At 38.3% G+C, this 27,425-nt stretch overlaps 1 protein-coding gene across 1 annotated transcript; it reads left to right on the forward strand.

Annotated features, from left to right (window-relative positions):
- The first annotated feature begins 1,855 nt into the window (after nucleotides 1–1,855).
- HSPH1 (heat shock protein family H (Hsp110) member 1) lies at nucleotides 1,856–27,180 on the forward strand. The gene is made up of 18 exons (XM_027590366.2): nucleotides 1,856–2,408; nucleotides 4,908–4,965; nucleotides 6,868–7,008; nucleotides 7,694–7,816; nucleotides 9,726–9,825; nucleotides 11,028–11,161; nucleotides 11,573–11,817; nucleotides 12,779–13,007; nucleotides 14,851–14,957; nucleotides 15,213–15,346; nucleotides 17,303–17,511; nucleotides 19,138–19,269; nucleotides 21,773–21,910; nucleotides 22,660–22,785; nucleotides 24,203–24,310; nucleotides 24,411–24,530; nucleotides 24,942–25,103; nucleotides 26,275–27,180. Exons 1-18 carry the CDS (start codon nucleotides 2,302–2,304, stop codon nucleotides 26,479–26,481), a joined length of 2,580 nt encoding a protein of 859 aa, XP_027446167.1. The 5' UTR covers nucleotides 1,856–2,301; the 3' UTR covers nucleotides 26,482–27,180.
- Nucleotides 27,181–27,425: the final 245 nt, after the last annotated feature.

Consider the following 27,425-nt stretch of genomic DNA (forward strand, 5'->3'; position numbering starts at 1 on the left):
CTGAGATATAAGTTCTGGTACTGGCTTTTCTTGAATAATATTACTGTTGCTACAATATATTGAGTGCCTGCTACCGTATTAGATGTTTTATTTACACGCAATCCTTCCAAACTCCCAAGGAGATAGTATGATCTCCATTTTTACATATGAGGAAACCGGGGCCCAGATAAGAACTAGAAGATTACACAGCTATCACATAATAATGACATATGTTTGGTGGTTTATAGACATTTTCAGTCCTTATATACAACCTATCGGGCAGAATTCAAGAAAGCTTAATAATTACCTCAAGTTCTCACAGCTGGCAAATTAGTGAGTCTCTAGAGCCAGAATTAAAGCCCATGAAGTCTAACTCTGGGAGGCTGGTACTCTTAGAAGCTGTGCTATAAAATATCTTAGTATTTCCCAGGATTTGAACCTGTCTACTTCTAAAGACCAAGAACTGTTCCTTCCTCCTTTCTGCAGAAGTTTCCTCATATACAAAATGTGAGAAGACCAAAAAATCTCCAAGATCTATTTCTGTTCAAAAATGCTACGATTCCATGGATTTTAATATAGAAAATTTTGTTATGCAAACAACATGGAGGCAAGAGAAGTTTTTTGTAAGGCAAAACAGAAATCATCATAGCTACCAGTAGTTTCAAAGGTAGGAATACCGTCACCTTTAGTTAACTAATGAAGCATTTAAAGGTTAAGTAGCTCATCTCGGTGCCAGGCCAAGGATCATAAAGCACCTACAATTTACTTCACGTATAACAAAAGCCGGCCTCCTAGACTTGCCTCTGATACAACCTTCTAAGAGTTGTCATACTCTTCAGAAGACAGATTTTTTTTTTAATCTTTGGGTCACCACTCCTAACATCCAGTTACACATCTTTGAACTGTGCTTGTATTTCTCTGTGCCTGAGGGAAAGTGAGCAGAAAGCTATCAGGAAAACTTGAAAGACACCCAAGTGTATGAAAGACCTGATGATAGCAGCAGAGTGCCAACTTTTTTTCTTTTCATATTTGTCTCTTTACTGAAAATAAGTTGATAGCAACATCTCTGTTCAGGGAAAGAAACAAAAGCTGTTTTCTGATCAAAGAAGCAAAACTTAATATGGCTAGGAGAGGCAGGGTAGAACAAGGTCCGCTGAAGTTAAGACATCAAAAATAAGCAGCAAGTGATACCACAGCCTCCTGTATTATGCCACATCTAAAAAACGCTTGCCTTAAAAACAAATAACAAAAAACCTTTTACATTTTATTCCACAAAAGAATATTCTGCCGACCGACGAATACAAGAACATTTAACACACACCCTGTGCCTATTAGCGGCTTAAACGGAAATTCCCTCCTCTATTTCGTAATTCCCCAGTTGTGGGGTAATCTGTACAATAAAAAGAACACAAAACAAACAGCAAACAAAATGCCACTGCTAAAGCACTAGAGGGAACCCAGCCTCCTCCGCGAGTCTTCCAAGACAAAGCCGGGTCCCGGCACGCACTGCGGCGGGACCACACATCCCAGCATGCAAGGCGCACTCCATCTCCCAGCTGGACTACGGTTCCCGACATGCTCTGTTGACAGCTGGTGGGCCTCCTCGGGGTCTAGGGTCTCCGAAGAAGTGGGGTTTGTCTCCGCCCGATCAGCCTGTCAGGGCCGGATACCATCACCCAGTAGTAAATTGTGAACATTACGATTTTCCATTCTTCATTGTCCGTTTTATCAGGACAGCAAAGAGCCTGTAGGTGGGTCAGCCTCGCTGGCTTGAGCCAATAGCGCCGGAGCGGCTTTTCTGCCACTATGGCAACCGCGGCCGTCCCCAGAGGGACCAGCCACCCATTGGGTAGAATCTTTCGAGAAGGCTCGAGAAGAAGGAAGCGGAAGTGGCACGTGGAGGGGCCGGTGGAGGCGCCGGTGAGTAAATGCCGCAGATTCTGGAAAGTTCTGATCAGTGCGATACATAAGGCTGAGGAATTGGGACCTCCCCTTCTGGGTCGGTAGTTCAGCGCCGCGCCGGTGAGCTCTGGGTGCAGATCGAGGCGGTCAGCCCGAGCTTGCGGAGCTACCTGCGGAGACCGATCGCCTCTTTACCCCGTGCTTAGTCGTCTGGGAGCTGCCACTGTCCCCAGGAAGCCGGAGGCGCCAGCCAGGCCGACTGTCCGTGTGTCCGTCCGAGTGACAGGGGAGCGGTCGGACTCCGCGGGAGCGGCGCGCGGCCGGGCAAGAAGCGGCTGCGGAAGGAGCGGGCGGGGGGCCGGAGGACGCAGACCCAGACCCAGACCCAGAGCCCAGGCGGAGGCGGACCGCGAGCCGGCCATGTCGGTGGTGGGGCTGGATGTGGGCTCGCAGAGCTGCTACATTGCGGTGGCCCGGGCCGGGGGCATCGAGACCATCGCCAACGAGTTCAGCGACCGGTGCACCCCGTAAGTGGGAGCCTGCGGGGGCGCTAGGAGAGATTGTGGAGTGAGGAAAGAAAGCCGGCGGGGGCTGGGGAATGTGGGGACCCGGGGCTTGCGCGCTGGCTGCGGAGCGCCGGGCCGATCGGAAGGCGATGTGGGGAGCGCCGTAGGGTCTGGGTACCGGCGGCCGGGTAGGGCAGGACGCTTGCCCAAGAGTAGGGGTGGGGGCTTGCCGCCAGGATTGGGGGTGAGGGGGTCTTGGCGATTCACGGGGCCAAGAGAAGTCCTAGAGTGGAGTGGCCCAGGGTCGTCGCTTCGGAGCGGGCTTCTTACTGGGGGCCGGGCTGCGCATAAGCCCGCGACTTCGTTCCTTTTCTTGGCAGGCCTCAGTTCGCTCTTTCCGCGGCCGCCCCCGTTTCCCCACGCGGCTTCTCCTCGCTGCCTGTGCCGCCCCCAGCTTGTCCCCCTCCCGCGGAGCATGTCTTTGCGCACCGCAGTTGCGGGCTGCTGAGCTTTTTCTTCCGCATTGTGAATCTCGAAATGAACTGGAAGCTTCCAGAGCCTGTATGCTGCTGCTTGTCCAGTGAGCGGGCGGTCTGTTGTTAGCGACCGCAGAATCCCTCCTTTCATAGATACCTCTTCGTGCGCACTTTGGTTACTAACGCTGTCCGCCTTAGTGCCTGGGATCATTTGTGAAGATGTAAACGTTCTTTTGCTCATTTTATGAGAGCCATTCAAGGGGAATCCTAAATCGTGTTCTATTAATTTTGCACAATTTAAAGGAGCTAAAATGAGAATTGCACAGTTTTGTGCTAGAACTCGGAGATGAATGTTGTCACTGAATTAAATATTCTACAGCGGCACGGGGTGGGCAAAGGTAACATTTTATTAAAGCAACTTTTTCGAGGGGCTTATTTTCTGAAGATAATACATGCAAACATGCCTGCATGCACATTAATGAAAACAATTTCTTCTCGGGAAAATTAATGTAGGTATTTATTTTTTAAATGCCTTAAACCCAAGATAAAAAGCGTTGAATGAGACATTAAGGCCCAAAGGTAGAATGACTGTGTATGTCACAATTTGAGTACGGATGGCCATTTACTAAAGTGAATGGAAAATCAGAAAATAAGCAAATACTTGACAACGAGTAGCCTTGGGAATACTTATTCCATGATTTTACATATTTGCAAATTTAGTCTGTTCTTTAGCTGTGTAAAGGGCTCTGTAATTGGAGTATAGTAAGAAAGACACTATGTCAGGCTTTCGTGCTTAGGTACGGTTTACATCTTTGTTCTGTTTGATCCAATAAAAGGAAGAAAAGCTGTTCAAATGAGAGTAGGAAAAAATGGGTATGTGGCTGTATTGACCACTGTGAAATAAAGACAACAGATATGTCTCTAAAAAGGGTAAACAAATGGTAGTTTTGGAATTCCCTTTAGTCTTTTGATCTAATAGATGTTTGACTCATTTGCGTTGGCCAGTATTAATTTCAGTGTGGAAAATGAGTTAAGTCATTCTGCAAGTGAATAGTTACTCTGAGCCTAGAATGATACAGTGTTTTTGGAAGGTTCTAGCCTTTGCTTGAACACTCCTCTAGCTTTTAGGATGCTATTTAGCACCTGCCAGATAATTTAGATTTAGGGTGTTTTCCTTACTAGCAAATTTAAAGTTGATTTAGCCTGATGTTTAATGCCCTCAGCATATTCCCATTTTGTTCATCTCACTATTACTCCTACCTGCTCTCTGATTGAAAACCTAATTTGCTTACCTCCTCCTGACAAGATTTTGAGTTTCTCTCTGCTCTGTGCTGCCATTCCATTTCTATTGCTGAGAAGGCTATCTCACAGAAGTCATTTTTCATCTCTTCTGATTTAATGTAACTGATTACTCACTGCTTTCTCTCAACTCTGTTCTGCTGGGGTTCTTGCTCTGTGTCATTTTTAGTTGGCTTCATTAAGTAGAGTCTTCCATGTAAGACCCTCTCTTGTGCTTTTAAGCTCCAAAAACCTAACTTAGGCCCACTTGTTTGGGTTTATATAAACCCTTTGATCCTAAAGAGGCCGATGGTGTATCAGAACAGCAATGGGTATGACAGTGATACTCAGATTTGTACAGAGTTGCTAACTGAGAAGTGGAATTACACCATATATTTTGTTAATTATGTATATAAGGCCAAGTTAATGATACCTTTTATTCAAAGTATTTTCAGAGTTCATGTGCACTTCCTAATGATTGGGGATCTGGAGAATTATACTGGTACTTGAGGTATTGGAAAATGCCCCCTGACCCATGAGCAGACTTTTTTGGGTAAGATGGCCACCTAGATTGGATTCTCAGAGTAGAGATTAAGCAGACTTCCACTGAGTATCTGACCAAAGCTTTAGAGTCCAAAGTTGTGCTATAGTTATGGTGTCCTCCACCGCCCCCATGGGTAAGCAATTTATATTTTCTTGTCAGTTAAAGATGTCCACACCTATGCCTTTTAACAGTTTTGAGACATGTGGTTTGTATATCTTCTAGATCAGTCATATCATTTGGATCAAAAAACAGAACAATTGGAGTTGCAGCCAAAAATCAGGTATGTTCTTTAAGAGAATTCTGGTCATTTTTAAGGGGGAGAATTTCAAGGTAAAATATCAAGGGCATACAAGAGTATGAAATATCTAAGCCTATATATTTTTGAATTTTAGAAGTGTAATGCGAGTATTTTTTATGAGCCCTTAGATGGCTATTTTTCCTTCTTTTCCGTTCTTCTTTTCCCAAGATCTACCTTAGTGTTCTAATCTGCCAACCTTAATATTTAGTAATTTGCTACCTTCTAATTTATCTAATTTTTAAAAATTATAAATAAGACACTTGAAGTTCTTTCATGTGTAATTTCTTATACACGTTTAAGAGTTAAAGATTCCTTCTAGAAGTTCTGTATTTAAAAGCATTTTCAGGTTATTTAATAATTAAGATAAGACTGGGAGAACTTTCTGTATAGACCTGTGCTGTCTTATTAGGGTAGCCGTTAATACACTTGAAATGTACAAATGTGAAGTAAGTATGAAATACACATGAGATTTTGAAGTCTTAAAAGGAAATAAAGTATCTCCTTAGTATTTTATATTGAGTACATGTTGAAATGACAGTATTTTGGATCTATTAGGCTTCAAAATAAGTTACTGAAATTAATTTCGCCTGTTACTTAATGTGACTAGAAAATTTATGTATGCCCCTCCCACGTGGGCCTCACGTTGTAACTGGTGAGCCCTTAGGTTTGGGGAGGAAAAACTAAAGTAAAAGAACATGAAATATGAAATCTCTTCTGAGAGGCTTTTAAAGAGAGACTGAAAAAGTTCTTTCAAATACAGAAAACAGTATTGCTGAAACAGAAACAAAATTCTAAACCCTGGAAGGCTATAATAAGGCTAGTTGGAAGAGATACAAGATAAAAGAAGAAAAAAAAAAACAGAAAAATAGCTGTGTACACTCAAAATAACATACTCAAAAGGAAAGAAACACATTAGTGAAGTAACTATCTTCCGGAATCTGGCCATTTAGAATACTGATAATTCCAGACCTAAAATTCTGTTGAATTTTTGGATATTATATGAGGAGAGTCAGTAGAGGCTCAGATCTAGCCTATAGGTTACTAGATCTACCTCAAGTCAGTTTCAGAATCAGAGGGAATTTTAGTATATAAACATACTTCAATTCTGTGTTGTTTGAAAAACTAGTAGTGCCAACTTGTAGTCCTTCCTTTAAAAGAAGTGGACCAGAGAAAACAGTAAATAGTAAACTGTTTTGGGATTTTCATTATTTCAGAAGTCTCAGTTTTTAGTCTTTGAATTATTTCTGTATTTTAAATAAAGTTCCCATTGCTGACTTCTGTGAGTGAAACATACTGTGGAGTGTGGGACTTTTCAATCCAGAGCCTACTCATCAAAAATATGCAGTTGAAAGCATTAGGTCACTAAGAAACTTCTTGAATTATCCTCGCCTCTTTTGCTTTTTGGTATAGATAATTAACATTCCGTTATTGTCCCAATCCATGTATTTTGTGGCACAAAATGTTTATTCTGACCACTTAGCAATTTATTAAACTGTAACCACTTTTTTTTTTTAAATGTAATTTGCCCTGTAGTGCTTCTAGATCTCCTTATTCATTTATTCATTGGGTATAAAACTTACAAGTTTAGTGGGGGGTAAAAGGAATGAAATAAAGGGATGCAGTTCTTGGTTTGTTCAGGGCTTTAGTGGTAGTTTGACCATCTTTGATTTTATCTTGCAGATTTTGAAATCTTTTTAAAAGTCTGTGATGACAGTATTGCCTTCTGTTCCCTCTCACTGCCTACCTTCTGGTATTTCCCAGGGTTGCAGAGAAAGTTATTTATGTTCTTAATGGTTTGAGTTGTACAATTGACTTTCTATAAAATTGTAATAGCCTGATAGATGTTCCAATTAGGAAAAAAAATTTTTCTAATTTCTTTTGCAGCAAATCACTCATGCAAACAATACAGTGTCTAACTTCAAAAGGTTTCATGGCCGAGCATTCAGTGACCCCTTCATTCAAAAGGAGAAGGAAAACTTAAGTTATGATTTGGTTCCAATGAAAAATGGTGGAGTTGGAATAAAGGTAATATAACTGAGCACCCTTAGAGTCCTTAGTAGGAAATGGAATTCACCTACAGGAAAAAAAAAAAACCCTTAATTCTTAAAAAACATTTAAAGTCCTTAATTAGATGAGATCTTTTTTTTTTTGGTCAAGTTCTTATAAACTGTAAGTATGTTTTAATGTCTAAAAATTATTCAAATGATATATACTGCTATAACTTAAATTGTCTCAACTTTTTTATAATTATTGAAATTTAGGTTTCCTTTAGGGGTGGTTAAAAAAACCTCAGTTGTGTTGTTTTTATCAAACAAAAGCCATGACAACCCAGTTGCAGTTGTTTGGAGAGCAATAGTGTAATAAAACCAGAAATCTGTTTTTAAACTAGCAGAAACGTTCCTGTCTTAGGATCTACACCAAATAATATTTGTCAGTGATTCATCTCCTCAGAGTGGAAATTTACTACTTTCTATAATGTTTTGACTAGTACTCTGGGTAGAGGAAAAATCTGCCTTAGCTTTTTTCCTTCTCTTCATCTCTAAAGAAAAGTTCTTTCTTCTTTTTTTTCCTACTCTTTCCTTTTTTCTTTTCTAACAACTGTAACAATAAAGGTTTTCTGGAAGAGAATACGTAATAATATTTGGAAGTTAGTGTTAGCATGTAGCTTTAAGTACTACAATGTTTAAAACATTTTCTTTTCTCAATATAGGTAATGTACATGGATGAAGAACATCTTTTTAGCGTGGAGCAGATAACAGCCATGCTGTTGACTAAGTTAAAGGAAACTGCTGAAAACAACCTCAAGAAACCAGTAACAGATTGTGTTATTTCAGTAAGTAGAATTCAGCAAGGCAGTGTGTTTTATTTTAATTTGCCTTTTTTGCTACTCTTAAGTATTAAATGTGTGAAAGCTGTTCTATTACTAGAGATCAAAATCCTACTGGACTACATTAGCATAGTGTTTGGGAGCATTTCAGAGTATGTTTGAGTGGTATTTTTAGCCACAAGTTGCAGAGGTTCTTGACTGGAGGTGCAAATCAGAATCTCCTGTGGGGCTCCTTGGAAAAAGAGACTGATTGGTTGAATGGGGGGATGTTCTAATACACTCAGTTAACCATATCCTGTTAGTTTGTATACTTAATGAGAAGGTTTCAGAATTCTGTCAGTTGAGAACCAGTTCATTAGAAGTTTACAATGTCACCTCCCAGTAGTGACAAAACCTAAGATGTTTTAAGATTTTATTTATTTACTTGAGAGACAGAGATAGAGCACAAGTGGGGAGAGAGGCAGAGGGAGAGGGAGAAGCAGACTCTCCGCTGAGCAGGGAGCCCGATGCAGGACTCGATCCCAGGACCCTGGGATCATGACCTGAGCCAAAGGCAGATGCTTAACTGACTAAGCCACCCAGGTGCCCCAAAACTTAAGATTTTTATGGACAGTTGGTAGGTTATCAAGGAGTATTTGAAATGGACAAAAGTCATCTTTTATTTGGACACCAAAAAGGCAGCTGGACATTCTCTCCCAAATGTCTAGGGTCTCTTTTTGATCATCTGTGGTAATGCCCTGGACCAAGACAGTCTATGATGGACTTACCTGCATCATTCATGGTCTTTGCATTATAACCATGGGCAGCATGGCCTGCTCAGACCATTCAGAAGCTTTTATGGCAGTGTGTCCTAGGATATGAAAGAATAGAGGCAGAGGCTTAAAATTTCTCCTATTGCCCTTACAAGACAGAAGGTGTTCTGAAAGAGTATCTGGCTGTCTCTTGGAAAAAAATCTTAATATCTGGTAAAATTAAAGAATTAGGTTATAAGTCAGTGGTTCTTCCTTTTTTTTTTTTTTTTTTAATAAGCAATATAGAAAACTGAGTGAAAGCAGTGTTCCTGATTTGAAAGGTGAGCAGAGACCCACTTTGGCTCTTGCCTCTCTTTCTGAAGCAGCTACAAATACTTTGGGGAAAAAATGAAAGCCGCTGTACTAAGTTTTCTCTTCAGTACTTTCTAGTTAAGTGATTCTATGGCTGTATTGTTAGATGCTCCTCCTGAAGAGTGTCCTAGTTAAAGTGATGTCCTAGAAAGCGATAAAAAGAATTAACCTAGCTGGAAGCATAAGTCAGCACCATAAGAGACTTCATCCCATCCCTTGAGCTTGTTTTTGCTTTTCTTTCTTTTAAGAATATCAACAGGCATTGCCTAAAAATGTTTTTGTAATCTTAACAGGTCTACAGAATTAGAAGGTCCCCCATCATCTATTAACGCTTAAATGCAATGAATAGCAAAACTATAGGGCAGTGGCATATGCTAGAATTAGCTCTGTATTATCTTTCAGTTCCTGAAGTATTTATCTGTAGTGCAATTATAATTGAACATTAAGTGTTGACTTAACGTGATCTCCTGCTGTCAGAAATCTAAGACTGGCTTAGAAATAGTATTCATACGCATAAAGCTTTCTGTTAGATAGAAGTAATTGTCATTGTATCTTAGTGAATACTCCTGATTTTTATTTTGGATTAAAATTTGGTTACAGTAAAGATTACAATTTTGGGGCAATTTTTTTTAAAATAGTTATTCTGAAAGTTAAGGAACTTGCTAGACATTAAGTCTAAAGTTCTATTTATGTTTATGACTTCACTAGGCGCCTATTTAGTTGAACTGTTGTTAATTCATTATAAGTGGTTGTGAGGAATTTGTATGTGTATATTCTAGACAAGTTAAAATTCTTTCCTTTCTTGTTGGTAGGTCCCCTCTTTCTTCACAGATGCTGAGAGGCGATCTGTATTAGATGCTGCACAAATAGTTGGCTTAAACTGCCTGCGACTTATGAATGACATGACAGCTGGTAAGGAAAAAAAAACTGTCTTCATGTAGAAGTGAATATACTATCAAAACTAGAGTTAAGACACATCAGGTATCATAACCGAACACTTTTTCATGTACTTGTAGAAACATAGCCTAGTATAAAAAGTAAGGGTTAGATTTGAAATTAAAGAATTCTAACTTTTCAGATGCTTATGTCTAATGAGAAATTGGCACTTTGTCAGGTTTATGATTCTGTTTTCATTAAGAAATTCTTTTATGTATATATTTTAATCTTTTGAGTTATGTGTGTTGGTTTTGGTTTTTTATTTCCTTACGTAGTTTTAATAGTTAAGTTTTCTCAAAACCTTAAGATTTGGGGTTTCACAACTGCCCTGACTATTAAGCATTGATTAAAAGTTTTTCCCTTCTACATTTCCTGAATACATGCAGTTAGTCATTGATCATTCATCTTCTATCAAATATTGACTTAAACTGTATCATTTGCTAGGCCTTGTGTAGATACAGATATAGTGGTAAACAAAACAATCACTGTTCCTTCCTCCTAGAGCCTTTACTAGTTTTTTATGATTACAGGTGAACAAAAGGTCAGTTACAATTTAGTGTATTCAGACAAAGCAAGTAAGACTTTTTTCCAGTGTATATCTAATATACACGTGTTTTATATCTGATGCATATATGTCTTCCAAATCTAATACGTGTTTTAAAACTCCTAAAGTATTGATAAAGATGTGTTCTTAGGGTATATGTATTTAGAAATACAGTGGTTCCAAAGTTCAGAAAAGGGTAACAGTCTCTTTAAGGTAGATCAGTTATTTGCCTTGGACCTAAGAAGAAATTGGTAGGAACTGCAGTTGCTGTAGTTGTATATTAAATTCTTAATTTTTTTGGATAAGCAGTCTCCTGGCAGGTTGTGGTTCAAATGTAAGTATTGTGTGATGAGCCTGCTACTGTTTGTGGTTACATTTCATCGTATTCGCACCTTGTACATTTTCTCTGTCACATCTCTTCATACATTGAAAAGTGATAGAGCATTGTTCTAAAATCAGAAAGGGAAAAAGTTATTGATGCCATGAAAATTAGTTCGAAGTCAGGAATAAAAGGAATGTGTTCACCTTTAAGTGTTTGATATAGTCCAGTTTCCTGCATGTATAATTATTTTGGTAATGATGAAATTCCTAAGAAAATGTGAACCAAAGAATTAAAACAATTATTTTTTTGTAGTGGCTTTGAATTACGGAATTTATAAGCAGGATCTTCCAGGCCTGGATGAGAAACCTCGAATTGTGGTTTTTGTTGATATGGGACACTCAGCCTTTCAAGTCTCTGCCTGTGCCTTTAACAAGGGAAAATTGAAGGTAAAGTCATAAATTGGAACTCAATGACCAAAACCTATTAATAGTGTTGTATTTGTCATTACTTTAAGCAACTTTGCTTCTTGGCAATGAAGAGTTTTGGGTAACGATATTAATAAGGAATTATTCCCAAGGTTGCTCTCCATAACGATGATGTAATTATCTTAGCATACTCCTAAGTATTCTTGCTTAAGAAAGAGCAGCTTTTTAAGATTATCTTCTGTGTAATCATTAAAAGTAAATCAGAAATTTAGCATTTCGTGTGGCTTTGGTAGTAACATTTCTCTTAACTGGGATTTCATGTAGTAATTTAAGTAGAAGTCTTGATGTCTTTAGTTGTTTGAGTAGCAGTATTTAAGGTTTTAGTTAAAAATATGATGAAAATAACCAGATTATTTGTTTTAACTCAATTAGATACTGGGAACAGCCTTTGATCCTTTCTTAGGAGGAAAAAACTTTGATGAAAAGTTAGTGGAATATTTTTGTGCAGAATTTAAAACTAAGTACAAGTTGGATGCAAAATCCAAAATACGAGCACTTCTTCGTCTGTATCAAGAGTGTGAAAAGTTGAAAAAGCTAATGAGCTCTAACAGCACAGACCTACCACTGAATATCGAGTGCTTTATGAATGACAAAGATGTTTCGGGAAAGATGAACAGGTGCGTCTTGAATTCTGCTAGATTAAATAGAAGAAATTTCTTGCTGATGAAACTATAACCCAGATGTCAGTTTAGCTGTGGTGTTGAGAGTCTTGGCCCACATTTCAAGATTATATGCTACACACTAGGACTGTTCACACCATTAGAAACTAGGATCACTTCTGCAAAGAGGTTGTCTTTTATTTATTTGAGAGTGGGGGTAGGGGCAGAGTGGGAGAGAGAATCTTCAGCAGGCTCCATGCCCTGCAGGGAGCCTGATGTGGGGCTCAATCCCACAATCCTGAGATCATGACCTGAGCCGAAATCAAGAGTTGGATGCTTAACCAACTGAGCCACCCAGGCGGCCCATGCGAAGAGGTTTTTTAAAAAGATCTTTGCTAAGTGCCCTCATGATGGAGTTTTTTTGGTATTTATCATCTCTTAGTCTTTCTAGGCCAGTAATTGAATAATGGTTTCACAAAAAAACTTTTAGGAAGAAAAGAGCAGTCTTTTTTTTTTTTAATTAAAAGATTTTATTTATTTGACAGAGAGAGACACAGAGAGGGAACACAAGCAGGGGGAGTAGGAGAGGGAGAAGCAGGCCTCCTGCAGAGCAGGGAACCTGATGCAGGGCTCGATCCCAGGACTCTGGGATCATGACCTGAGCCAAAGGCAGATGCTTAACGACTGAGCCCCCCAGGTGCCCCTAAAACAGCAATCTTAATTTAAAAGTGATTTTTCCCCCCAGTAATGCCAGTAGAACTAACTTTCTCCCCCATTTCTTTTCTGCACCTGTTTTGTATATTTATATATTTTTTAAAAGTTACAGATTACAGTACAGTTAAACTTGGCCCATGTGGAATCGAGGTTGTCGAAGGAAAAAGAAATTCATTGGATTAATATTATTTAAAAAAAAACAGGCAGGATATTGGCTTTAAGATAATGTTTCTAGAGATTTATAGTGTTCCTCTTACTTGGCAAGGGCACAATTTGAAGAACTCTGTGCTGACCTCCTGCAAAAGATAGAAGTTCCCCTACACTCTCTGATGGAACAAACTCAGCTCAGAGTTGAAGATGTGAGTGCTGTGGAAATAGTTGGAGGCACTACGCGAATTCCAGCCGTGAAAGAAAAAATTGCCAGATTCTTTGGAAAGGATGTTAGCACAACCCTCAACGCAGATGAAGCAGTAGCTAGAGGATGTGCACTACAGGTACTGTTTTCTCAGCCCTTCTTTCTCTTGGTGCTCGTTCCTTAAACCATTTCTGCCGTATTTCATTGTGGTGGGGTTATATAGTAAGCAAAGCCCTGTGTCTAATTAGCTATCACAAGGGAGTTCACTTCCAAACACATCCAGAAGGCTCTGGGGAAACAAGGATCTTCAGATCTGGAGCATCCAGGAAATTTTTGATGAAAGGAAATTTGCAGCTGATGTTTTTAAACCGCAGATCAGGAGCAGGCATGATTCTGAGGGGACACAGGAAACACAACAGTGAAGCACGAATTAGTAATTCCAAAGCACTTAGAGGGGAATTAGAACGGCAGTGTGGTGTAATGAGGAAATGATTTGAGGGAAAATTTGCAGGGCTGACAGTATTAACAAGTCGTTTTAGAAAATAGCTCTTCTTCCTCCTCCAAATGGATTGTAACTTGCTCATCAAGTAAGAAGGCCACTCAGAGGCTTAAGTTTGGCAACGCGAAAGCACCAAAACTAGAAGTTATTGATAAGAGAATTAATCTTTATACTTAGGATAATATTATAGTCACCAAGTAGTTTTAACTAAAGTTTCAAGGTATCTGTGCTTAAATTTTAATCTAGTTAGCACAATTATTTTTAATACAAAACAGCAAGAGTTTCTGTACACAAAGATTTTTAGAAGGACTATATTTAATAGTTTTTTTTTAAGATTTTATTTATTTATTTGACAGAGAGAGAGCACAAGCAGACGGGGAGTGGCAGGCAGAGGGAGAGGGAGAAGCAGTCTCCCCATAGAGCAGGGGGAGCCTGATGTGGGACTCGATCCCAGGACTCCGGGATCATGACCTGAGCCGAAGGCAGTCGCTTAACCAACTGAGCCACCCAGGTGCCCTGGACTATACTTAATACTCTAAAAAGGAAGAATATGTGCTCATTATGGCTGATAATCCATTGTATCCATATGATGCATCATGGGGTTTTTAGTTTTGCTTTTTCCTTGATAATGGAGTGTACCTCCCTAACTAAGTCTCTAATTCCCCAAAACATTGGAAGTTGATCATTTTGTTAGAGAGGTAGAGCTTATTTTGGCCTCTCTCTTTTTTTTTTTTATTTTTAAAGATTTTTATTTATTTGAGAGAGAGAATGAGAGAGAGAGAGCATGAGAGGGTCACAGGGAGAGGCAGACCCCCACTGAGCAGGGAGCCCGATGCGGGACTCGATCCAGGGACTCCAGGATCACGACCTGAGCCGAAGGCAGTCGCTTAACCAACTGAGCCACCCAGGCGCCCTTGGCCTCTCTTTTGAAGGATCCTGTGCTAATCAGAGATTGACCTTTAGTTTAGTCGTGTATTTAGTCAGTTTTATGTGACTAGTCTAAATCTACTTGTCGGTTGGGTGTTTTCCACCTCAAATTTGAATTTACCACTGCTTCCTTCATAAAATTACCTGAAAATAGGAACATTTTGGGTTTTATCCTTTTTCAGTTTCTTAGACATTTGAAAGGTGATGTGGACAGAGCTGTGTGTGGATACATACACAGATTCAAAAGTGATACAGCTTGTAATTGAAATTGCTATCAGGGCATTTCTGGCAGGGCTGGTATTTTTTTTCCTAAGCTCCTATGAAACTTGTTACTAGTCAACAATTGTTGTCCTAAGATTCATTGTATTATCGGTCTATATTTAGCGATTGGCATAGTATTTAGATGTTAAATCCTTTGTACTTAAGAAGACGTATACTATAAGCAATTTTGATTTTGAATTTAAACTTACCATCCAATTTGAATTGAGTTTTATATTAAAAGGTGAGTGCAGTTATTCATGATCTTATGATAATCCTTTCTTTTTTTCTTTTAAAGTGTGCAATTCTTTCCCCGGCATTTAAAGTTAGAGAATTTTCCATCACAGATGCAGTCCCTTTTCCAATATCTCTGGTGTGGAACCATGATTCAGAAGATACTGAAGGGTATGTAGCAGAAGATAACTTTATTCAGATAACTATTTTAATATAAACATGAAAAAATTAACAAATGACTTTTACATTTGAGGGTCTGATTAATTGGGATCTTTGAACAATCAAACCTTTCGAAATACTTCTCTCGTTTTGGTGTTAATAAATGGTGAGATAGAATTGGTGGAGATTTCAGAGCATTTATTGCATTTTGTGTAGCATAGTAAGCTTAAGTGCTTGGAATACTGAATGCCTTTTCCTTTCCTCTAGGGTCCACGAAGTATTTAGTCGAAACCATGCTGCTCCTTTCTCCAAAGTTCTCACTTTCTTGAGAAGGGGACCTTTTGAGCTAGAAGCTTTCTATTCTGATCCTCAAGGAGTTCCATATCCAGAAGCAAAAATAGGTAAGCAATTAATTTTGTGGGTTTACGCTTTTAAAGACTTAGTGTACCAAAGTAAAAATTTTTCTTCTCAGTGACGTTGAGTAGAACATAATTCCATGTAAAGACACTGTCAGTTTACAATAATGGTGATGAAGAAATCTCTTCCTTTTATTGATGAATAAATTGGCCTGTAGAGATGGAATGACTTGCTTAGTGTTGCTGTTATGTCCACGTTATTTGTGTTTAGGAACATGTCAGTCTTTTTTCTCTTCTGATACAGTCTCTACTTAAAGGATTACCACCTGTTTTTAATGTTAACCTTTCTTCTAGATGGAATGTTACTTCTAATTTAAAACCTGGCTTAGAAACCATTGCAGTAGCTTCTCAAATATACCTTTCTATTGTAATCTCTCTCTTTTTTTTTTTTTACTTTTTATTTTATTATGTTAATCACCGTACATTGTAATCTCTTTTAAAAGTACATCTTTTTTGGTACGTTTTTCCTTGAGAGGTTTGGCACTATCCATCTGTTTTTACTCTTACTAACTGGAAATTTATGGGAGAGCTACAGATCCCTTCCTGAGTGGCCTTGTGTCTTTCCCAGGCTGAGGGTAAAGTTTGCCAATATTACAAGATCTGTTCAGGACTCACTGTTGCCCCACACCTTTTCATAACGAAGTTGTTTGAAGAAGTCTAACCTGACCATTTGTGTTTTCTTTCTTACCACTTAAGACTAAAAATGTTTGGCGCAGAAGAGGTTTTTTTGTTGTAGTTTTGTTTTGTTTTAAACAGTTTTTACGAATTTATTGCTAGGAAATTAGCTTGAGAAATTGTTGAATAGAGAGTGAAATTTTAATAGGTTGGATTCTATGCGTTAATTCCCCATTGTGCAAAGGATAAAATCCAAGCTTTTTAGTATGACATCAAATCCATATGTTATCACCAAAACTGAAAAGCTCGCACATACTTAAAGAACGATCTTACATCTCTCTCCGTCCTCTAACTCATCTCGGATACCCCACAGTAAATGCTGTTTCTTTAAATGGGTCTTACAGTAATCATTTCCTGAGCTCCAGTGATTTGATAATTATTGAACGTCTACTCCAACATCTTTCATTGACCTGGTAATTAAATCTGTAACTTTCTGTGTTTGTGTAAACAGCACCTTAAATATAAAAATGTCAAATCCCATATAGTGCTTTACACATACTAGATTCAAAATACTTAATTTTGGTTTAGTGGCCTCTGGAATAAGAAGGCTGTTAGTGGAGATGATATAGCTAACACATAGCACTTGGTACTGCAGTTTTACATGCTCATTGTAAACACCAACTCGGTCCACAGAAGCATAGATAGCTGAAATAACTTGCAGTAGGTTACACGGCCAGGATTCAAGCCCAGAGACTGGGTCAGAGTCCATACTCTTAACTCCTACTCAGTAATGCTCTGGGACTGCTGTATTTTGCATAATAATTTCAGGCTTTGGTAAAAGGTTTTATCAAAACCTCTCCTATTTAAGACCTAGGAAAATGTTTTGATTATTCAGTCAGAAAAACAGTATTCCCTAAAGACCCTGTAGGAGTAAAATGCATCTGGTTCTTGGTATCATTTGAGAACTCTGCCTTATACTTGCTAACAGATTTTCATGTCTAGTTTGTGCTTACCCATCTGGAGAAATAGGGTAGGAGGAGGCAGGGACTTGTCGTCTTATCTTACAGTATCTGTGCTAAATAAAAACAATCACAAGAGTGCTTTGCCTTTGAAGGTTTTACAGCATATTAAGACTAATTCCAAGTATTGAAGTAACACCGTACAACTAAGTTTATTTTATGTCAATAGTATATGTCTTAATTCAGTTAGTAGAGAAAATGGGAAGATTTGGGAACAGCAATACTGTGAAGCTATATTTCTTGGTCTTTGTCTTCTTTACAGACATTTAGATTCACTTCAAAAATTGTCAATTTCTTTTTGTTCTAGGCCGTTTCATAGTTCAGAATGTTTCTGCCCAGAAAGATGGAGAAAAATCTAGAGTGAAAGTCAAAGTGCGAGTCAATACGCATGGCATTTTCACCATCTCTACAGCATCTATGGTGGAGAAAATCCCCGCTGAGGAGAATGAAGGGTCTTCTGTTGAAGCAGACATGGAGTGTCCAAATCAGAGACCAGCAGAAAACTCGGACACTGATGTAAGTGTGTGAATAACAAGCCTTTGAGTTGGAATATATAGTTAACTCTATCGGAAAAGAGTAGGGTAGGGAAGGGTTCAAATACGGTTTTCTTAATTTTATTTAGAATTTTGGGGAATGATGATAGCAGTTGCTAGATGATGATAACATATGGCCCAGAATTTGGTGAATTATGCTTAAATTCTATACAGTTAATTTGAACTGGCACGTTACAAAATAGTAAGAGTGTAATAACTTATTACAAAATAATAAATTGTTTTTTTTTTAAAGGCATTGACCACATATTGAGAAGGCAGTTTTGACTGATGATTAAGAAAAAAAGAAAAAGACTTAAAAATATTAATTTGGAACATATACCAACTATTAAAGCTGATTCTTAAATTACTGCAAAATTGGCTTTGGTATTTCAGGACTTAACTTGCTTTTATTTACATGATTTGTTATATTATGGGAGGGAAGGAAAAGAAGTATCTGCATGGAGTATAGAAAGAAAGTTGTTACTGTGTTCATGTTCTTCCAATTAGCATGAGTGCAGAAGAATTTTAAGAAACTTTAAAATAGATTAGCTGTTACAGTTTACTTCTGGATAATCAGAAATAGCTTAAATGAAGAGGCGAGTGAACAGTGTTTTAGTCAAGATGTGAGAAAGTGTGGTATCCTGTGGTCAGACAACTGTTATCACTATTATTCCTAGAACATTTAAGGAATATTAATATCTGAGCCTTAGCTTTGTTATCATTTTTAAAAATTTCAAAATAATGTGTTAAATGACCAGTGCTGTATACTTTTCCACTTGGCTACGGACACCATTATTCTAATGCCTGTTTTATCAGTCTCTTAGTACCTTTTGGATCTGTTACATCATGAGTGCCTTGTTTCTGAATACTTCTGTGTCTGCCTTAGAATCTTGAAGCTCTGAAAGAAAAATTTGAGAGACTTCAGGGTGGACAGAAAGCAGTTAAATTAGAATGTTTCAGGCTTCTCCCAAAGATGGAAAAAGACTAGCGCAAGCACTGAATTATCGGGGATGGAGAGGTCTACTAACATGTAGCATATATTCTTTATCCTGCTGTCTTCTGAGGTGGAAATAGCTGGATCACAAAAAGGAGGTGGGGACAGGAGTCTTGGGTATCTGTAAGCTGAAATGATGAATCCCTGAACGGCTGACTGAGAGTTGGCTTTTTTATGCAATTGTTCAGGTCATTGAAATGGTGATATGTTGAGATGCTGATGGCTACTGGTGAATTTAAGTTTTGGAATCTTGTTTCTGGGAGAGAGGCCTGGACTAAACCTATTTCTTGTGCTTTTGAGAGTTAATAGCTGTACAAGGCTAGATCAAAATTTCTTAAAGGAGAGTTCTTGATTGTCATCACATCAATCAAAATGCCTACTGCTTGGTTATTTAACAATATTAACTGCTTTCATTGAAAGAATTTCTTACAGGTTTAAGATTTGTAAGGAGTTTTCAAATATTTTGTGTTTATTTTGCTTTTGTCCATTATCTTTTCTCCCCCACCTATTAAGATTTCAAAAATGGAGTGTACTGTCTTTGGTGCCCTGTAACCTTTTAAATTTATATAAGTACACCTGCTTTCTACATCCTTTGTGCCTGGGCTTTCATTTCAGAAAAATATCCAGCAAGACAACAGTGAAGCTGGAACACAGCCCCAGGTACAAACTGATGGTCAACAAACCTCACAGTCTCCCCCTTCACCTGAACTTACCTCAGAAGAAAACAAAATCCCAGATGCTGACAAAGTGAGTGACTCTTCTAGTTCATTCCTTTAGACAATGTTGCAACATGTGATCATTAATGATATCATTAAATCTGCAGTTTCAAGAGCAAGCACCAAGTTATCTTATTCTGTATAGGGTTTTTCTTTTAGTTTTTTGTGTTTTTCAATTAAAATTAGAGGTACTCAAGCTCAACTAAGAGAATTGAATATCCTGCTTTAGACATAAAAGCTTCTCTTGATTAACTGCTACTCCAAGCAACAAGAGGCAAATGCATGGCATTTCTTGTCTTCTGTAGTGCTGGAGGTGTCTGCTAATGTGAGGGGCAGAAATAGATACATCCCAGTGCTGTGTGATGAGTTTTCACTTGAATTAGTCTGATGATAAATACATGGGCTATAGGAGTTTAGTAAAACTTTCTCTCCTCTCAAATCACCTATCAAAATTAAATTAATTATGATGGTCTGCTAATAATCAGATTGTACTTCAAAGTCATTTTTCTTTGCCATGCTTCCACAATATGTATTGGAAGCTTAATTAAATATTTGTGCTTTGTCCCTTGAAAAATGACAGCTTCTAATCAAACCTTTAAAATTCATGGTCAGATAGATATTGGGAAGTTTACATTGTTACTGTAGATCATTCTGTGCTTTTCAGAACTTCACTCTTTGTACACATTGCATGTAAGTTATTAACCTTTCATTAGTGGTTTGGTTTTTTCTTAGCTTTAGATGAATTGCAGAATTGTTCTTTGGCCAAAATACATTTTCCACTTGGTGGTAAAAGTTTCCAGTCCTATGGGGATCCTAATATGAGCTTTAGTTCCTGACTCTGAAAGCTGCCTTTTTCTCCTCTTAAAAGAGTTCTGTGATGATCATGGTGGAGCAGCATGGCTTTCTTAGCGACAACAGCTCCTTAATGTCCCGCCCCTCCCCTCACTTAGTGTTGAGTATTAACAGGCTCGTGCTGTTAGTCTCAGTGCCTGTCTGGAACATGACATTGAGCACCATCTCATGTTCTTCGTTGTAGGTGGGACTGCTAGCGTCAAGCCCTTTGGAACATTCTCACACACCCCTTTGGAGGGTTCTTCATCCATCCCTTGTCGAGTGCCATTTTGTGATATATCGATTTAGTCAGTAGTTGGTTTGATGTTGTACCGTCAGAGTCTTATTCTGACTTTAACTGTCACACGTGTACTGTCATCGATCTGTTTCCCAAATATCTGTTGTATTCCTGTGTTTTGCGAGGTGTGGGTGTCCTCTAATTCATTTTCCTTGTGGTCTGTGCCCCAGGAGCATGCACAGTATAATGGGGGGTTCTCGTGTGTGCTAGAGTGAAGAAGACATGGGGACTGCAGGCTGATTGACTAGATCCTTGCTGGTGAGACAGCTGGCTACACTTCTGAGACATCTGACTTTTCGGAATCCTGAACTAGAAGTCTGGGAAGCATGAGTTCTAGTCCCATCTCTGTCTTTGTCATTTTAGGCAAGCCACTGAACCTTTTTCAAGTCCCAGTTTTTCTGTGAAGTGCCTGGAATTCTAACAACCTTTTAACTTCCCAGAATTACCCAGTGGCGGTGCTCATTGTACCGATGGGCTAGTCCTTCCTATCTGACCATCCCAGCCGGTCAGGGTATATGTTTTATTCCCTTGGTTATTTTCTAATCTGTTCTACAGCTGAGTTTCCTAAATTGTGTTCTTTGTCGTCTCAGCTAATAGGAACCTGTAGAAATGGAAATACATAGAAAAGTCTTGGAAAATTAAAGGCCATAGGAGATACTTACTTCTTTAGCCCTGTATTTACGTATTTTGAAAAACCTGCAGTAAGCTGTTAGCATTTGCTGTGTCATTTCATTTTCTATTTTAAGGTTCTTTTGTCTCTTTTTACCTTATGTTTGCTTTGAAAAGGGGTATGACTCAAAGGCAGATAGTAGGAGTAAGGATATTTATCTGCATATATACATACATGTACGTATGTGTGTATATACATAATCCCCAAATTTAGTAGGAAACTTTAAAAGGCACTCATCAGTATAGTGCTAATTGTAACTGAAGCAGGTATAATAGTGGGCTAGAGGGACTCAAGTATAGAGGAGGAATAGAAAGAGATCCTAATGTGTTTAGCATTGGTCACAGTGTATTTTAGTTACTGTTAGGTTCTAGACTGTTATTTAAAGATGTGGTAATTTAATAATAGTTTTGACTTTTTTTGGAGTCCTAGACATTGCTTACAGGGCTTAAAAATTAAAAGACCTATGAAGAAGAGTTTTAGCAGGAAGGATTGAATTTAAGTTTAATATGCAAAGAGAAAAATATTCTGGTGAATTCTTGAGAGAAAATATGACATGTTCAAGTTGTAATTGCAGCCCGGTTTAAAATGAGTGGGTGGGGAAAATTAGATGATCTTCACTCCTCCAATTTAGGATTTTAGGGATTTTGTTTTTAGTAAGTATGGTAGGGAGATTTTGTTGTTGTTTTCAAGAATTGTTTAGGAATTTTTCCATTTCTTTTTTTACCCCTTCCTAAGGCAAATGAAAAGAAAGTTGACCAGCCTCCAGAAGCCAAAAAGCCCAAAATAAAGGTGGTGAATGTTGAGCTGCCTATTGAAGCCAACTTGGTCTGGCAATTAGGGAAAGACCTTCTTAACATGTATATTGAAACAGAGGTAAGTACTTCAGGTAATTATTTTCCATCCTGGAATGTATTTAGTTGGTTGGCCCTGTTACCCATACCTCTGATAGAGAAATAGCTGTACTTCTTTCCCATACCCCACATTTTATACAGTTTTAGGACTAGGATGAATCTTCAGTTTAATTTTTTTTAACAAGTTTTGTTTACATTTTTGTATCCTTATGAAAGAGATCTATACCCTAGATCATTCTGCTTGGTATATAATTGATTGCCCAAGGTCTTGGAAGAAATTAGATGCCACTATGTCCTAGCACAGGGCACAATACAGTTGGTGTCTCAGGCAACACTAAATATTCCTGTTAAAATATATAGTGCTTCTTTGTAGTCTAGAATATGTGAAAAAATTTGAGATTCGGTTTTATTGTTTTGTTTTATTGAGATGGCAACATTGTGTTTTGAAATTTAATAATAAATTATATCTCATTAATATTTCATAAGTAAGTGGATAAATAAGTTTACCTAAAGCCCTCGATTTCAAATACGGTTGCAGCATCCTATGACGATTACATATTGGCCAATATTAATCCCAATATGAGATAAATGTAGTAAATGAAGAGCTTTGTAAGATTTGTTATAAGCTTTATGACGTATAAATTAGAACTGTTAACACTAATTTTTTTTTTTTTTGTATAATTGTTGATTTTAACACTAGAGTCTAGTTGACATTTAGTTACAAGTAATAGAAGACCAAGACTGAAATTAATCTTTTCTGTTATCTGACAGGGTAAGATGATCATGCAGGATAAATTGGAAAAGGAAAGAAACGATGCTAAAAATGCAGTGGAGGAATATGTGTATGAATTCAGGGACAAGCTGTGTGGCCCATATGAAAAATTCATATGTGAGCAGGTATGTGTAGAGCTCTGTTTTTATTCAGATAATCTCATAAAGTGTTTCATATCAAATTTGACATTTAAGTCTCTACTAGATTATGTAACGAGCTTTTTGAAAACAGAAAACTTGAGGGGTGCCTGGGTGGCTCAGTCATTAAGCGTCTGCCTTCAGCTCAGGTCGTGATCCCAGGGTCCTGGGATCGAGCCCTCCATCGGGCTCCCTGCTCAGTGGGAAGCCTGCTTCTCCCTCTCCCACTTCCCCTGCTTGTGTTCCCTCTCTCACTGTCTCTGTCAAATAAATAAATAAAATCTTAAAAAAAAGGAAGAAAACTTGAAAGAGGAATTATATAAACAGAGTCCTGGAAAGAGGCTCATTAGTAACGTGCAGTTTTATTCTAACTTGTCCCAATGACTTTTTAGTTTTTACCATCCAGAAGAAAGAACCTATCAAACATTTATTTAGAGTCTATGACACTAAATGTATGGGGGCTAGAAAGATAAATAAGAGAAATCCTTGGTTTTAAAGACCTCGGACTTTTTGTTTTTTTTTTTGTTTTGTTATGACTCTGGTTCCCTTGGTTGCTCATGGTCATTGTTTTATCCCCTAAGACTTGTTCATCCAGTCATTCCAGAGTTTATCGGGTACGTTATTCCCCTTAGCCCTTTTCTAAGCTCCCAAAGTCAGTGTGGCTCTGAGTAAATCCCAGAAGCACAACTGTGAAAATGGGGCTTAGAAAACAATTGGCTAGATACAAATCTGGGATGGTTTCGGGATTAATTCTGAAGTTAAAAGAATTTAAACTTAGGGGTCTATTTTAGTTCTAAGATCCCTGGACTACCTTGTAACAAGCATTAGTTTTTGGCTCTGCCCTGACATGTCCTGGATTTCTTATGGGTGGGATTCTGAAGGAGAGATAACCTAAGGAGGGTAGACCTCCTAAGGCTAGAGTAGAAATACATTATGGGAACTGGTTCAGAATGGCTTATTTCAGGTTCAGTGATTGAATTGTCAACTTGTCTATTTCCCTTTGATAGTTGTGGGAGTGAATAGAAAGTTACTTCATGAAGACCTAATTGCTTTGGAGAGTGGAAAGATAATTGCTCTTCCATAACCCCATTTCAGTGTATAGATTGTTCAAAACTGGACTTCTGAGATACATTATTGTTACGGCAGTAAGTGGTTTACCAAAACTTCTCACGTGTCCACATGTAAAAGAGAAGCCCAAAGAATTACTGTTCATCTCTCATGTAAAATCTACTAGTGTTCATTATTCCTTGATACTTTACAGTAAAGAGAATCCAGCTAATCAGAGTGCCTTCCTAGAAATAAGATTGGTGACTTAGTGTTTAACACTTCTGAGGATGACTCTGTTTTGTTGTGAAAACTTTTAAAGTAAAATTGCCCCTGATAGTTTCTCTTGTTTCATATACAGGATCACCAGAATTTTTTGAGACTGCTCACGGAGACCGAAAACTGGCTCTATGAAGAAGGAGAGGACCAAGCTAAACAAGCATATGTTGACAAGTTGGAAGAATTAATGGTAGGTCCTTCTCTCCCCCTAGAAAGTGGTACATGTGTTTTAGACTACAAACTTTCGAAATGCAGTTAGACAAATGTTAATTTATTATGTCTTGTTTTAGAAAATTGGCACTCCAGTTAAAGTTCGGTTTCAAGAAGCTGAGGAACGACCAAAAATGTTTGAAGAACTGGGACAGGGACTGCAGCACTATGCCAAGATAGCTGCAGACTTCAGAAATAACGTAAGTCTGTTTGTATGTTGCGAGGAAGTTACCCTAGATTTTAATAAGCTGATCCTAAGTTGAGGAACCTTCAGTGTGAACACATCTTAAATGAGAAATTTGTTTTTGGTATTTGAGACCACAGATAGATTTGAATTTCATGGAAAATTCAGGCAGGTTAGAGGTTACTGTTAAATACTTTTTTTTTTTTTTAAGACTTTATTTGAGAGTGAGCATGAGTGGGGGTAGGGCAGGGGGGGAGGGAGAAGCAGGTTCCCCGCTGAGCAGGGAGCCTGAAGTGGGGCTCGATCCCAGGACCCTGAGATCATGACCTGAGCCAAAGGCAGTTGCTTCACCGACTGAGCCACCCAGGCGCCCCACTGTTAAACACTTACTTAAGTCTATGGAATGACCGTGCCTTTTTCCATTCAGGATGAGAAATATAATCATATTGATGAGTCTGAGATGAAAAAGGTTGAGAAATCTGTTAATGAAGTGATGGAGTGGATGAATAATATCATGAATGCTCAGGCTAAGAAGAGTCTTGATCAAGATCCAGTTGTACGTGCTCAGGAAATTAAAGCAAAAATAAAGGTAAGTATTACTGTCTGATGTTTGCTGCTGTGTTTTCTTAGGGACTCAAGTTGCAATCCTGTGAACCTTAAACATAGCTTTCTTTGATCAATCTTCTCCCTCATCCTGATTGAGGCCAGATTTCTTAGTTCATTACTGATACTACAACACACAGAAGACCTTATATGTTTCTCTTAAATTTCCATTTCTTCATTATTTATTCAGTTCAGCGAATACATTTGTTGAGTCCCTACCACGTGGCAGCCATTGTTCTCAGGTTAAACTCTGAGTGTACAAAGTCACTGTCCCTGTGGTAGTCACCTGCTGGTTCGAGGAAGGCTTGACAGCAAACAAAGAGGAGAGGAAGTGTATCAGATGGGGTCAGGTGCTGTGGGCAGAAATAAAGTAGTCATCAAAAGGATTAGGGGATTCTGGGCACTGGAGAAGGGCCCAGATTGGTATTTTATCAAGGAAGGCCTTGCTGAGTGCTGTGAGGCTTTGAAGAAAGTTGAGACGAAAACCAAAGAATGTTTTCCCGCTGGAAGAATGTTGAAACACAATGAAGGTTAAAGAATCGTGAGCCTTTTTTTTTTTTTAAGATTTTATTTATTTTGGAGAGAGAGCATGTGGGGGGGAGGGGCAGAAGAAGAGGGGGAGAGAGCATCCCAAGCAGACTCCAAGGTGCGGAGTCCAGTGTGGGGTCAGTCCCAGGACCCTGAGATCGTGACCTGAGCCAAAGAAGGCAAGAACTGGAAGCTCAACCAACCGAGTCACCCAGGTGCCCAAGAATTGTGAGCCTTTGAAGTCAGGGGGCTATAATCTTGAATCCCAGTTCTTTGCTCACTAGTTTTCCTGATCTTGAGGTTAAGTTAACCAACCTCTCTGAACCATCTTTCCTCTTTCCTAGGTGGGGATCATAATTTCTACCTTTTTAATATTGTGAGGATTAAATGAGGTAGTAAGATGTGAGGACTTTTTTAAGTTCCTGACTCATCATAGAAGAATATTCACTGCTCTTTTTTGATTGGGCTTCAAGTCATCGTTTTGGGCAAGTGTAATGAGGAAATTGAATTCCTCGAGATATGTGTAATTGGAGTTGATAGAAAAATAAACAGTTCAGGTGGTGTGTTAGGTAAGTAATTGAAAATGACTGGATGGTTTGGAGTTGACCAGTTTTGTTTCCCTTGCTTAGGAGTTGAATAACACTTGTGAACCCGTCGTAACACAACCTAAGCCAAAAATTGAATCACCCAAGCTGGAAAGAACTCCAAATGGCCCAAATATTGATAAAAAAGAAGAAGATTTAGAAGGCAAAGAAAATTTTGGTGCTGAGCCTCCACATCAGAATGGAGAATGTTACCCGAATGAGAAGAGTTCCATTAATATGGACTTGGACTAGATAACATTGCATTGGCGTAGGCCTTCAATGAATAAAATATTTTTGCCATAGTATGTGATTCTACATAACATACTGAGACTATTTATATTTTCTTTTTTAAGGATGTTTAGAAATTTTGTGTATTATATGGAAAGAGAAAAAAGCTTAAGTCTGTAGTCTTTATGATCCTAAAAGGGAAAATTGCCTTGGTAACTTTCAGATTCCTGTGGAATTGTGAATTCATACTAAGCTTCTGTGCAGTATTACCATTTGCATCACTGAGGATGAAACTGACTTTTGTCTTTTGGAGAAAAGAAAACAAACTGTACTGCTTGTTCAAGAAGGCTGTGATTAAAATCTTGAAGCATTTGCTCCTGCCAAGGTAGTTTTCTTGCATTTTGCTCTCCATTTCAGCATGTGTGTGGGTGTGGATGTTTATAAACAAGACTAAGTCTGATTTCATAAGGGCTTTCTAATATTAATTCTGTCCAATAGAATATGACTTTTTGCTTTGATATTAAAAATCAACGAGTAAAGCAAAAGCTAGTGAAATGTGTTAGCAGCATGCAGAACAAAAACTTTCAACTATATCTCCTGTTATACAGTACATTGTCATGTGAAGGTGTAAATTGGAAGAAATGTTGATTCTGTTTGTAACTGATATTGTGAAGCCTTTTATGAGCTTTAAAATAAAGTTCATCTTATGGTGTCATTTCTAAACGGTTTTGTCATTAACTCAAAAATGGGATTGGGAGGGGGAAGGTGTATAAATGGTAGCAGAAATGAAGTTACTTTGTATGAAAATCCAATTTTCATTTTTTGCTACTCCTTATGTATGATTTCTCCTGATAGAAAAGTGGCATATTTTTATTACATTGAACTTGTTTTTAATATAACGTTGAATATAACTCAAACACTGGGGAAAAAACATTAACTTGTTGCATATCCTTCAAGCCTTGTCCTCC

The sequence above is a fragment of the Zalophus californianus genome, chromosome 3, assembly GCF_009762305.2.
Source record: "Zalophus californianus isolate mZalCal1 chromosome 3, mZalCal1.pri.v2, whole genome shotgun sequence".
NCBI classification, from domain to species: Eukaryota; Metazoa; Chordata; class Mammalia; order Carnivora; family Otariidae; genus Zalophus; species Zalophus californianus.

Coding starts and splice junctions, on each gene's coding strand:
- HSPH1 (XM_027590366.2), top strand. CDS start 2,302: ATGTCGGTGGTGGGGCTGGATGTGGGCTCGCAGAGCTGCTACATTGCG. Junction 13,008..14,850: donor CTAGAGGATGTGCACTACAG/GTACTGTTTTCT, acceptor TTTCTTTTAAAG/TGTGCAATTCTTTCCCCGGC. Junction 14,958..15,212: donor GATTCAGAAGATACTGAAGG/GTATGTAGCAGA, acceptor CCTTTCCTCTAG/GGTCCACGAAGTATTTAGTC.